The sequence below is a fragment of the Melanerpes formicivorus genome, unplaced genomic scaffold, assembly GCF_026170545.1.
Source record: "Melanerpes formicivorus ecotype bairdi unplaced genomic scaffold, bMelFor1.0.p_v2 SCAF_6, whole genome shotgun sequence".
Lineage (NCBI taxonomy): Eukaryota > Metazoa > Chordata > Aves > Piciformes > Picidae > Melanerpes > Melanerpes formicivorus.
The window spans coordinates 34,294,229-34,306,568 of NW_027142358.1; the positions used below are offsets into that span (position 1 = coordinate 34,294,229).

Genomic DNA, 12,340 nt, shown 5'->3' on the forward strand with positions numbered 1-12,340 from the left:
GGATGGAGCAGTCAAACAGAACAAAGAAAAGCTCCCAGCAAGTAGGATTTGCAGGATGGAGCCCTGCCCCAGGGGGACCACCACAGGCCTGGGCACACCAACATTTTGAGCCATGGTTGACACTGGGCTTCAACAAAAGTCTCCCTCAGGAATTCAGAATCAGCTGGAATCCTGCCTCCCTCAGCAGGGAAATTCTGACTGGATTCTGAGTTGAACATCCCCCTCTGAGCACAGGCTGAGGGAGCTGGGGCTTGGAGCAGAGAAGCCTGAAGGCTGCCCTCACTGCTGGTGATGTGCAGAGCAGTGTGGGGAGGATGGAGCCAGGCTCTGCTCAGGGATGTCCAAGGACAGGACAGGGGGCAACAGGGGCAAGCTGGAGCAGAGGAGGTGCCATGGGAACAGAAGGAAGAACTTGTCACTGTGAGGGTGTTGGAGCCCTGGAGCAGGCTGCCCAGAGAGGTTGTGCAGTCTCCTTCTCTAAAGATGTTCAAACCCCACCTGGATGTGCTCCTGGGTGACCCTGCTCTGGCAGGGGGTGTTGGACTGGATGAGCTTTCGAGGTCCCTTCCAACCCCTGAGACTCAGTGACTCTGTGAAATGAATCAGCATTTGGTTATCTTTGTGCACAGCATGCAGGCTGCTGCATGGCACAGCTCCTGCTCACTTCAGAGAGAGAGCTGCTCTCAACTAAGCAGGAATGGTGCAGCCCAACTGAAACAAAAGCCCCAAACTCATTAGCCCTGTCTAGTCTCCACTGGTGCAAAGTCTCTTCCTTCCAGTCACAGGAGAGTTACCCATTCTGCTCCAAAGCATAAGCCCTGCATTACTCTGTCCACTTCAAAGGAAAATGCAGTTTGTGGTCATGGCTTTGACCCAAGAGGTTTCCCTCCCGCTCACTGCTCCTCATTTCGCTGTTCACTGGACACTTGGTCAACCCCCAGGATAATGACCTCCTGCAAAGGAAGAGAGAGGCTGCACTCAGAGCTCTCCCTTCCTGACAAGAATTGACAGAGACTAGAAATCACTTTATTTGCTGTGCTTACAAGTCAAACAGGCCTGCTGGAAAGCAATCACAAACTCGACATGCAGGATCTTTTGCATTCACTGACATGTGTCCAAGCTGGAAATGAGTAAGCTCCCCCTTTATTTCCAGTCAAGACACAGAAGCTTTGTTGGGGTTTTTTTAGCACTGGTCACAGCTCTGCACTTTCTTACCACCTTTTGATGCTCATTCAGCAACAGAAGGCAGAACAAGGCAACCTCACTCCCGGGGTGAACTCTCACAAAGCAACTATCCCAAAACAGAACAGCCAAGAAACAAACCCCAAGCAGCTCACACTAAGAAAGTGGTTTGTGCTGAGTAGCTCTGAGCTCAGGAATCCTCAAGGTCAGCACCTCACAACATGAAGTTGTAACAGTGGTGAATCTTCAGCTCCACTGAAGTCAGGGGTCAAACTGACAGAACTTCATCTTTGGGCTCTATTCCACTTCTAAAGCAGGGATAGAGGTTATCAGTCCTGAACAACACTGCACCAGCTTCCTTCTAACAGAACAGCAAAGCAGGAGGTCTGATTCAATGGACTAGAGGGGATTAACTCCATTCCTCAGCTAGTCTCAGTGTCGACTTTCATGTATATAGAGCTATAGAGACAGACATACAGATCTAGACAGCTACAGATCTAGAGAGATCTAGATAGATATAAATAGATCTATATCTACCTAGATCTACATACAGATATCTAGATATGGACAGATCTCTATCTAGCTCTACATCAATACAGAACTAGATCTAGATCTGTAGGTATATCTACATGAATCTGTATAAAAAGATGAGTTCAGCAAGAGGCAGAAGCCCAGCGTGCCACAGGGCTGCAGTTCCAGTGGAGGTCACTCAGTGCAAGCACCACCTCACAACTCACAGTGGTCACACTAGTGACAGCTTCAAGCTGTACTCAACTTTCAGTGTGCTTAATCTCACTTTTCTTTAGCTGCAGCTCTCCCCACGAGAGAGAGAACCTCAGGCAAGAGCATAACACCTCCCTAGAAGGCATATCAGCAGCAGGCAGTGGACACAACAAGATGGAGGTGTTCAAGAGCTCTCAGTGGTGGTGGGGTATCTGCTCCCTTGCAGTTGAACAGCACCCTCAGATTCTCCAGGAGCATCATTAAAAGGCTCTGACAACCTTGGAGACCTTGCAAGTCACACTGGAACTCCTCTGTGCCCTGGTAAGTGATTTGGTATCACCTTAGGAGGTGATGTGGGCATCACCACTTTGCAACACAGTGGGTGGGCAGAAAATGTTATGCTTTCTGACATTTCACTGAGTGGCAGAGAGTGTTTTCTCCACAGGAAGGAACCCTCTAGAAGAAAGTTAATAACTAGTATTTAGTGGTTTCCCCCAGGGCAATAGGTTTAGGTAAGACAGGGAGAGCAGCTTCTCAGTACCAGGCAGCAGACAAACACACACCAGGCATAATGCTGACAGACAGCATTCGTGTTGCAGACTGCAAGCAGATCAATACAACACATCCCAATCAATAGAACATGAACCCACTGCTGAAGGTGTAAAACAGCAAATGATGGCTGAAGGTGTGGGACACAAAAAATCAGTGCTGAAGGTGTGAGACAGAATCAGTGCTGAAGGTGTAGTCTGTATCAACATCACCAGGACCAAAAGGATGCAGGAAAACAAAGGCTCACTCTGCAAGGCAACGACTCCCAAGATTCTTCCATCTGTCCCAGATCAAACCCAGTGATTAAAGACACTGGCCAAGTGTTTACAATGCAAGCCCAGGCCACGATGGGACTCTCAGAAAGGTGAAGCTGAGTTGGGTTCCTCTCTGGGGCAACACAGCTCCATGCTTGCTCTTGGACAAGCATGTCTCATCACGGGTTAACAGGAAGCTCTGAGCTGATTCAAGGTAAGGAGTAGCTCTGTTAGCCAAGCAGATAAGCAGCAGAAATGCAATGGTATTGTTTTGATCTTGCAATGCACTACTGAGTTATACAATGGTGTTCTTTCCCAAAGTCCCTCTAGCTTGTGGGAGTGGACAGGGCCACAGAGGACTCCTGACCCTGCTTTGAATAAAGCACCACAATGCCCTGTGGTACAACGCAGTGGTCAGTAAATCCTCACTAAAGCCCTCACCTGTGGGCTGCTGCACCACAAACCAAACAGCAAAGCACAGGAATATGGTAGTGGAGTCTTCCCAACCCCAAGTTTTCCCAAACAGAGCACTGGAACAGGCTGCCCAGAGAAGCTGAGGAGCCTCCCTCTCTGGGGAAGGCCTGGCTGTATGTGTTCCTGTGTGAGCTAGACTGCATGGACCCGCTCTGGTAGGGGGGGTGGACTCAATGAGCTCTTTGGGTCCCTTCCCTGACATCCTGTGATCTGCAGAGCAGGACTGCAACCAAACCCAGCAGTGGTACTGGATGCCTCCTCTCTGGCCTAAGTCTGGAAGGTGGAGTGAGGAGGCACAGGACAAAGCTCCCATGCTCTGCTTCACCTGAGCGACGTGCGCGAGAATCTCCACTTGTCTGAGACCAAGGATAAGGCTTACACCAAGAAGCCACCACACCACCTGGCTGAAGCTTTGGTATAGTCATAGTGCAACTACTCTGCTGCTTCACCTCTAAGGGGGTCAAGCTTTCCAGAGCACTGCATCCCCTGCCACTGAGAAGCTACAATGAGCCTCACCGGGAGCTCAGGCACCAAGCTCCTGCTTCCAAATCATGAAGAATGGGCAGTGGCAGTCACCTCTCCCTGGTTTTGAACAGACTACTGACATAAAAAGACACAGGCCAGGTTTCAGGACATTTCAATTCTCTTGCAGGAGCATCCACAGGCCAGCATAAACGTGAGAGCAGTTTGTAAGGAGAGGCACCCAAGGTGCTGCTTGAAAGCATCTGTAATGGAGTGATTGTTAACCTCGATGCAGGCAGCTGCTGTCTCTGCAAAAACAGATGAAGAAAGAAAACAAGAGACCTGCTTCTCATGTTGCTTACACACTCAGAGTTATGCAAGCTGCATAGAAAGGCCAGAGCTACTGGACTGAAATCTATTGCAAGCGTGGGCTTCTAAACTTATATTGCTAAAGCCTTGCTGCTGGAAGTCTGAGTGGAGAGGGCCTTTGAGCACAGGACCAGGGACTCACACAAGCCTAGAGAGACAACCTGCCCTTCACACCGCTGTTTGGGCAGGCACACCCACACACAGCTAGAGCACACAGCACCCAGGGGCAGTGCAACACAGCAGAGTGCCACCCCAAAGTCAGCTGGAGGCCTCTCAGCTCCTGAAGAGCAGCATCCTCTCGGAGCAGGCCTGGCCAACCAAGCTGGCGTACTGCCGGACGCTGGCCTCGTCGCTGGGGCCCTTCCTCCTCCTCTTGTAGACGCTGTAAGGCATCACGGTCCTCTTGTGGAGCACTCGCACTCTGCCCAGCTCCTGCAGGCCACCTGCGTCCACTGCAACGAGAGGCACACGACAGCAGTTAGTGTTGGAGGTCACCATGAGGAACAGCAGCAGGCACCAGGGCAGGCCAGGGGCTGCCCCGCTGGAGAGCAGCTCCACACACAAAGACCTTGGAGTGCTGGGGGGCAGCAAGTCCTGCATGGGACAGCAATGTGCCCTACTGGCCAAGAGAGCCAGTGGGATCCTGGGGGGCAGCAGGAAAAGTGTGGCCAGCAGAGCTGGGGAGGTTCTGCTCCCCCTCTGCTCTGCCCTGCTGAGACCACAGCTGCAATCCTGCGTCCAGTTCTGGGCTCCCCAGTTCCAGAGACAGAGACCTGCTGGACAGAGTCAACAGAGAGCCAGGAGGATGCTTAGGGGACTTGAGCATCTCCCCTATGAAGAGAGACTGAGAGCCCTGGGGCTGTTTAGTCTGGAGAAGTGAAGGCTGAGAGGGGATCTGATCAATGTCTATCAATATGTGAGGGGTGGGTGTCAAGTGGAGGGGGCCAAGCTCTGTTGGGTGGTGCACAGCAGTAAGCCAAGGAACAACAGGTTCAAGCTTGAACATAGATTTCACCTTGACATGAGGAGAAAGTTCTTTACAGTGAGGGACAGAGCCCTGGAGCAGGCTGCCCAGAGAGGCTGTGGAGTCTCCTTCTCTGGAGCCTTTCCAACCCCACCTGGATGCATTCCTGTGTGCACTCCCCTGGGTGCTCCTGCTCTGGCAGGAGGGCTGGACTGGGTGATCTCTGGAGGTCCTTTCCAACTTCTAGTGCACTGTGATGATGAAAGCTGTGTGAGGCAATAAAACTAATCTGCAGACAAACAGCAGATGAAGCCAGGGCTGATCTTGCTGACTGATGGCTGAAAGTAAAGCCTGGCTTGCCAGGTAGCTGTTTGTGTGGTGTGTGACCAAAACAGCTCAGGTGTCACACCTCTCTCAAGGTGGGACACAGCATTTCTGGAAATACCTCTACTGCTGTACTTGAAAACTCACATCCATTTGCATGCTGGCTGGAGCCCACTGCCAGAAGTGAAACTCTATCTGGGAAAGGCTTTCAAACACAGCAGCCCAGAGGAGACTTGCTGCTATTCCCCTACTGCACTTAATTACCACACTGCTTGCAAAATCCCCCAGCACAGAGCACTCCCTTCCCCCAGCTGTGAGAGCTGTATTAAAACCAGCAAGAAGCCTCCACGTTGTTTGCCTTAGGTAAGCATCAGGCTATAAGCTGGCTGCCCAGGTGAGCCTCCCTGGCCCTTCAGCCCTCATCATTTATGCTGGTTCCTGAGTTTGTTTAGGAGAATGAAGTTAAACACAGGCCCCTGCTTCCAGCTCTGCAGACCAACACAGTCAGCTGTGCAAGAGATGGGTGGGCACCACCTGATCCCTGCAGCTTTCAAAGGTATACACAGCACAGCTGAATCCTACTGACCTCACCTACAGACCCCCTGGGACTTAATTTAACCAGAACCACACACATAAGAGAGTCTTTAGATCACTTCCAGATCATGAGGAGGTGCTGGAGCAGGTACAGTGAAGGACAACAAAGAGGGTGGAGGGCTTGGAATATGAGGGCTGGGGGTCAGGAAGGAAGAGACAGCTTCTGCTGACTTGCACCCTGCAATAGGACAAGGGGCAATGGATGGAAACTCCAGCACAGGAGGTTCCACCTCAACATGAGGAGGAACTTCTCCACTGTGAGGGTGACAGAGCCCTGGAGCAGGCTGCCCAGAGAGGTTGTGGAGTCTCCTTCTCTGGAGCCTTTCCATCCCCACCTGGATGCGTTCCTGTGTGACCTGTGCTGGATCCTATGGTCCTGCTCTGGCAGGCAGTTGGACTCAATGATCTTTGGAGGTCCCTTCCAAACCCTAGCATCCTGTGATACATCTTAAGAGGAGAGGCTGAGGGAGCTGGGATTGTTTAGGATGAAGAGGAGGAGGCTGAGAGGAGACCTTGCTGCTCTCTACAGCTACCTGAAAGAAGGCTTAGTGAAGCTGGGGGTGGCCTCTTCTCCCAGTCACTGGGCTCAAGCTGTGGCAGGGGGAGGTTTAAGTTGGACATTAGGTAAAAAATATTTACTGGAAGAGTGGTCAGGCATTGGAACAGGCTGCCCAGGGAGGTGCTGGAGTCACTGTCCCTGGAGGTGCTCAAAAAACAAGCAGATGTGGCATCTTCTCCCAGGCACCACAACAAGAGGACACAGTCTCAAGCTGTGCCAGAGAAAATTTAGGCTGGAGGTGAGGAGAAAGTTCTTCACAGAGAGAGTTGTTAGCCATTGGGATGTGCTGCCCAGGGAGGTGGTGGAGTCCCCATCCCTGGAGGTGTTCAAGGAGGGACTGGATGTGGCACTTGGTGCCACGGTCTAGTCATGAGGTCTGTGGTGACAGGTTGGACTTGATGATCGCAGTATCACTAAGGTTGGAAGAGACCTCAAAGATCAGCAAGCCCAACCTATCACCACAGACCTCATGACTAGAGGTCAAGGAGTAATGGTTTCAAAGTGAAAAGAGCCAGATGTAAATTAGATATTAGGAAGAAATTCTTCACTGTGAAGGTGATGAGGCCCTGGACAGGCTGCCCAGAGAGGAGGTAGATGCCCCATCCCTGGAAAGATACCAGGACAGGCTGGACAGGGCTGTGAGCAAGCTGATCTAGCCAAAGATGTCACTGCTCACTGCAGTGGGGGTTGGACTAGATGACCTTTAACGGTCCCTTCCATCCCAAACCAGCCTGTGATTCTCAGCCTAATCTGAAGAAATCTGAGAGACAAATGCAGCCCTCACTATGCAAAAGCTTAACAGCCCCTCTGGGGCCTTCTGTATGCTTGAATAAAAACAAAGGAGGGCATGAAATGCTTTTCTTTGCAAGACATTAAGAGCTTGCCCCATTCATCCACAGCAATAGCTTATAAACCCTTTTCTGCTGATTGCCTGAATTTAGTATGTGAAACCTCACCGAGCCTGCTTGACAAAGTTTGCAATGACTTCACTGCTTCTAGCTGTGTTTTGATTCCTGACATGAAAGCACAACCTGTTTCTTAAGACTTAACTGGGAAAATGTGGCTTGAAAGGAGAAAAGCTGAGCAGTACTTGCTGGGATTGCATTCTCCACTAATTATTGTTGGCAATTGCTTTAGGTAAACACCGAGGCAAAAACACTTTATGGCTTTCCCTCGCTCTTTGAAGTCCATCAGAGGTTTTTGATGTGTGGCCAACACCTTTCTGATATCCCAGTAGGTTGGTTTCACTCTCAGCCCTACTGCCTCTTCTATTACATCCTCCTCCCTCTCTCAAAGTTCACCCAGGCAAGGTTTGCAAGTCTGACTCCTGGAGGTGACACAAAGTGTAAAGTTATTCTGACTTCTGCAGTTGGAAAGTTTCTGCTCGCTGCACCTCGAAGCTGACCGCAAGTCTGTGTCCTGAGATGGCTCTAGGCCAAGCTTAGCCTCCAGGGGCTCATGCCAAAAGCACTCTCTCAGCCATTCATTACTCACTGTTTGATACTCACTGCTCTCAAACACTCCTGAAGCTTGCTCCTCTGGATGAGTTAATCTTTTGGCTTGTGGTGCTCCTGGCCCCATATTCAGCTCCTTACAGCAACTAAAGCTCCTGCACCTCCAGTTTTGCCACAGCCTTGCTGGCACGGAGCTCTGTCCTTGCTGCTCAGCGTTTAGACCCTCACTCCACTTCTACTCCTTGCATCAAGCAGCTGGTGCATCCCTCTTGCAATCAGGCCCATGCTAGCTGCAGCTCCACAGCCACATGCAGCTGTAATTATGACCCAAACCTGTCAAGCTAAGCATGTTCTGGGGAGAAGCAAGGCTTGCCAAAGCATGCTGCAGACCAGTCCTTTCTTGGCCAGCTTTGTGGCACAGGTTTATACCCCAGCCCTAAGGCAGGAGAAGGCTCTCTCACAGCAACTGAAAATTACCAGCATCTTGGAGGAAAAAAGAAAATCACTGCAACAAGAATACTTCAGACATGTTTTAAGCCTAACGCAGACAGGAGGCTCTGTGCCTAAACAAAACACACAAAGACTTGGTAATGAGTTTATCATCAGGAAGAGAGTAAAGCCAGACACCTCTGTTCTCCCAGAAATGAATGTGTGATTGACAGTATTTACATTTGTTGACTCCAGATTCATCAAACAAGGTTTGCAAGGCAGCAGAACCCTGGGCCAAAGGCCTGCAAGGGTTACCTGGCTCGGGGAACAGTTTTCCATCGACTCCCCGCAAAATGAAAACCTTAATGACAAAAAGAACCTGCTGTAAAAGTGCTCAAATGCATATAAAACTCCAACTACATCTGAGCAAAACCCCTTTTACTGGAATGTTAAGTATCAGTAAAATATCTCAGGTGCACAGTTAAGCTTTTAAAGCAGAGAAATAGGAGCTTGTGTCATCATCGTAACCACTCCGTGCCGCCAAACTCAGCCGCTCCTCAACCGCTGCTGCGCTGGAGGCGCCCCCACAGCAGCCCCGGAAGGCACTCCCTCCAGTCAGGATGTGAGCCCAAGCAGAAGAGACTGGAAGAGAGTTTAATGGAAAATAAAGCAAGCTGGGCTCTGGCCTTGCTTCAGAAGTAAATGGGGTCAGAGTGGCTGAGAGCAGCCAGGCAGAGAGGGACCTGGGGGTGCTGGTCAATGGTAGGCTGAACATGAGCCTGCAGTGTGCCCAGGCAGCCAGGAGGGCCAACGGCATCCTGGCCTGCATCAGGAGCAGTGTGGCCAGCAGGAGCAGGGAGGTCATTCTGCCCCTGTACACTGCACTGGTTAGGCCACACCTCGAGTCCTGTGTCCAGTTCTGGGCTCCTCAGTTTAGGAAGGAGGTTGACTTGCTGGAACGAGTCCAGAGAAGGGCAACGAAGTTGGTGAGGAGCTTGGAACACAGCCCTGTGAGGAGAGGCTGAGGGAGCTGGGGTTGCTTAGCCTGGAGAGGAGGAGACTCAGGGGTGACCTTATTGCTCTCTACAGCTACCTGAAGGGAGGCTGTAGACAGGCAGAGGTTGGTCTCTTCTCCCAGGCAACCAGCACCAGAACAAGAGGACACAGTCTCAGGCTGCGCCAGGGGAGGTTTAGGCTGGAGGTTAGGAGGAAGTTCTACACAGAGAGAGTGATTGCCCATTGGAATGGGCTGCCTGGGGAGGTGGTGGAGTCACCATCACTGGAGGTGTTCAGGAGGAGATTTGATGGGGTGCTTGGTGCCGTGGGCTGGATTGATTGATGGGTTGGACACGATGATCTTGAAGGCCTCTTCCAACCTGGTCTGGTCTATTCTATTCTATTCTACCCTCCCCCAAAAGAAAAAAAACCCAAGTAACTGCCCCTAGCATGTGGCACAAGAGGTTCTGCTTTAAGAAGATGCCAACAGGCTTTCTTCTCTGCCTGAGGAGAGAAAGGACAAAGGTTCTTTTGCAAGACAGTGATTTTTGGATGCCTCATTAAGCTATAATTTATAGCCAGTTAATCGTCTAAGCCTTTCTTCTTTAGCCATACCCCTAGCCCTGCCCTGTATGACTAAGACCAGAGCTTGTGTTCCACACAGCTCACCATAGAATAGAATAGGTTGGAAGAGGCCTTCAAGATCATCGTGTCCAACCCATCAACCAATCCAAACCACCCTAAACAACTAACCCATGGCACCAAGCACCCCAGCAAGTCTCCTCCTGAACACCTCCAGGGATGGTGACTCCACCACCTCCCCAGGCAGCCCATTCCAATGGGCAATCACTCTCTCTGTGTAGAACTTCCTCCTAACATCCAGCCTAAACCTCCCCTGGCGCAGCCTGAGACTGTGTCCTCTTGTTCTGGTGCTGGCTGCCTGGGAGAAGAGACCAACCTCTGCCTGTCTACAACCTCCCTTCAGGTAGTTGTAGAGAGCAATGAGGTCTCCCCTGAGTCTCCTCCTCTCCAGGCTAAGCAACCCCAGCTCCCTCAGCCTCTCCTCTCAGGGCTGTGTTCCAAGCCCCTCACCAACTTTGTTGCCCTTCTCTGGACACCTTCCAGCAAGTCAACCTCCTTCCTAAACTGAGGAGCCCAGAACTGGACACAGGACTCAAGGTGCGGCCTAACCAGTGCAGTGTACAGGGGCAGAATGACCTCCCTGCTCCTGCTGGCCACACTCTTCCTGATGCAGGCCAGGATGCCATTGGCCCTCTTGGCTGCCTGGGCACACTGCAGGCTCATGTTCATCCTACCATCAACCAGCACCCCCAGGTCCCTCTCTGCCTGGCTGCTCTCAGCCACTCTGACCCCAGCCTGTAGCACTGCCTGGGGTTGCTGTGGCCGATGTGCAGCACCTGGCACTTGGATGTGTTCAATCTCCTGCCCTTGGACTCTGCCCATCTGCCCAGCCTGTCCAGGTCCCTCTGCAGAGCCTCTCTACCCTCCAGCAGATCAACTCCTGTCCCCAGCTTGGTGTCATCTGCAAATTTACTGCTGATGGACTCAATGCCCTCATCCAGATCATCCATGAAGATGTTAAAGAGCACAGGGCCCAGCACTGATCCCTGGGGCACACAAAACACAGACAAGGTTTCATCTCTTAATTCAGTCACACCAATATAGTTCACATGGTAGCTACATAAAACAGAGAAAAAGTGATTCTGCAGACTGCAACCAGCTGCCATTAGAGGAAGCTGAGCACTGCAGATGCCAGCTCTCTGTCTTCACAGAAATATCACCCCTTAAGCCAACTCTCTTGTCTTCATGGAAGTGTCCTCCTTTAAGCCAACCCTCTTTCCTTACAGAAGTATCATCCTTTTAAGCCTGAAAGCTGAAAATACAGCTGGATTCCTGCTCAGGACGTTAACTGCCACTTCCTTCTCTTCTCCCCTGTAATCCTGAGACACCAAATCATCTACACAGCACTCACCTACTGAAATGTGAACATGGGAGGCATTTCACACATAAAGCAACCTTGCCACTGTCATCCCATTAAAAGAAGAATCACAAAGCTTGCAAAGAGATATTAATTCCTTTTCCCCATCCCCACACCACTCTTAAATGCAATTCATAGATATGCTGCTAAGCACCAGTAAGAAAAAAACCTAAGGAAAAAGGAGAAGTGCTGTAAAGACCCTCTGCAAGGGTTTGCCTTGGCAGATGTCAGGCAGATCCTGGGCTGAGCTCTTGGCCCAGCTACCCCCCCCCACACCCCCCTTCATCAAAAGCATCAGCAGCATTGCTGAGCGACAGTGAGGAATAAGCTAAAAGAGCCAGCAGTGGTCTTCAAAGGCCAGCAAGCAGCCCCAGAAATGCTTTTACACTCCAGGGAGCAGAAGGAATGTAAAGAGCAGGAAGCCTGACGTGCTCCTGTCCCATCCAGGTCTCATTTCTCTGCACAACCCAAACCAGCTTCCTCACCCCCCCAAACCACAACCTCCCTCTCAAAAGCCCAACTGAGTTTCAACTGCTGATTGCTGCTGAAACACCATGCAAAAGGGGGAGTGGGGGGCGGGTGGGAGAGGATCTAACCATCTTTATCCTCAGCAAGACCGGCCTCAACTTGACAGAGCAGCACAAAGCTCTGCGCTCTGCTCCTCCCCCCTCCCAGCGCAGAAATCGATTAGCGTTTGACAAAACTATTTCAGGCAGCTGATAGCCAAATATTTTTCTCCTTCAAGTGCATTAATCTTTTATTATTACTACCCTCTGTAAGCTGAAGTGCAAACCAAGTCCATCTGGCGGGGGGGCCGGGGCAGCATGTGCAAAGCTGAGAGCCGGGGCAGGAGCGAGCTCTGCGGCAGGCTGGGCGCAGCTCGGAGCCAGCGGCGCCTGCGAGAAGTGTGAGGGCTCGAAGGGGGTTTGCAGCACACTGCTACTGACCCAGCTCTGCAGTGCTGGCTGAGCTGGGCCAAGCTGGGTTTGATCAACAGTGATCTGGAAG

General features: G+C 51.3%; 1 protein-coding gene across 6 annotated transcripts in view; it reads right to left on the bottom strand.

The window, feature by feature from the left end:
- Positions 1-1,004: 1,004 nt before the first annotated feature.
- ATE1 (arginyltransferase 1) overlaps positions 1,005-12,340 on the bottom strand; it is a 94,647-nt gene continuing 83,311 nt past the window's right edge. For all 6 annotated transcript variants that reach the window (XM_068140399.1, XM_068140400.1, XM_068140395.1 and 3 more), the window contains one exon: positions 1,005-4,465. In XM_068140399.1, coding sequence (XP_067996500.1) covers positions 4,287-4,465 — 179 coding nt within the window. In that variant the 3' untranslated portion in view covers positions 1,005-4,286. The remainder of the gene's footprint in view (positions 4,466-12,340) is intronic.